At 48.1% G+C, this 747-nt stretch overlaps 1 protein-coding gene across 1 annotated transcript in view; it reads right to left on the bottom strand.

Moving 5' to 3' along the window:
* Positions 1-501: 501 nt before the first annotated feature.
* Positions 502-747, bottom strand: part of LOC102199255 (prestin-like) — a 9,510-nt gene continuing 9,264 nt past the window's right edge. The window contains exon 14 of the mRNA XM_013916050.1: positions 502-742. Coding sequence (XP_013771504.1) covers positions 502-742 — 241 coding nt within the window. The remainder of the gene's footprint in view (positions 743-747) is intronic.

A 747-nucleotide genomic window follows, 5' to 3' on the forward strand; every position in this document is an offset into this window, starting at 1 on the left:
GCGCCACATCGCCCAGCTACAAACAGAAACCTGAGGTTGCAGTATGCACAGGCTTTCTGTAGCAGACTTTGGTATAAACATCATAACTGCATGGATTCCTCCTGCATTGGATCAGTGGTGCTACAGTGTGAGGGATATTTCCACGTCCATGCCTTTCTAACCACAGTGTACCAACTCCTGCAGGACGATGTGTAACAAAGCACCAGTCCTCTAACTGGTTTCATGAACAGTTCATGGTCCACAAATAGTCCCCACAGCTATTTGTAAAGATAAGAGGATAGATGGGTGGACGGGTTTTAATTGCGTTCTGTACGTAGTGCGTATAAAACAGAGCATGTGTACAGATATTTTCAGATCTAATGAAAAGTCTTAATAGTCACTTACTGTTGCAGCCAGCTATGACCACCCGGACATCTACGGCGGCATGCTCTTTAATGATCTGCACAAACAGATAATAGTTTTCAGTATTTGGGCTCTACACCATGAAACCGTGACTGGAGTTCAGTGAAAATATGCAGCTGGTGCTCCTGTGCAGTGCAGCGCTGGAGAAAGGGCCAGAACCTGTCTGATGGCTTTAGCTCCCACTGAGTCGATGAAAGTTGCAGACGTCCAGTCCAGGATGATGGAGTGGACTGTGCTGAAAGGCTCAAGGAAGACCGCCTCCTCTGAGTCGCCATGTCTGTCGCCAAACTGGCCGTTCTTCTGATCCTCCGCCACGTGGCTCTGGGACAAAACGTCATGAGTCAC

This window comes from Pundamilia nyererei, unplaced genomic scaffold, assembly GCF_000239375.1.
Source record: "Pundamilia nyererei isolate P.nyererei 1_Seehausen unplaced genomic scaffold, PunNye1.0 scaffold00441, whole genome shotgun sequence".
Classification (NCBI taxonomy): domain Eukaryota; kingdom Metazoa; phylum Chordata; class Actinopteri; order Cichliformes; family Cichlidae; genus Pundamilia; species Pundamilia nyererei.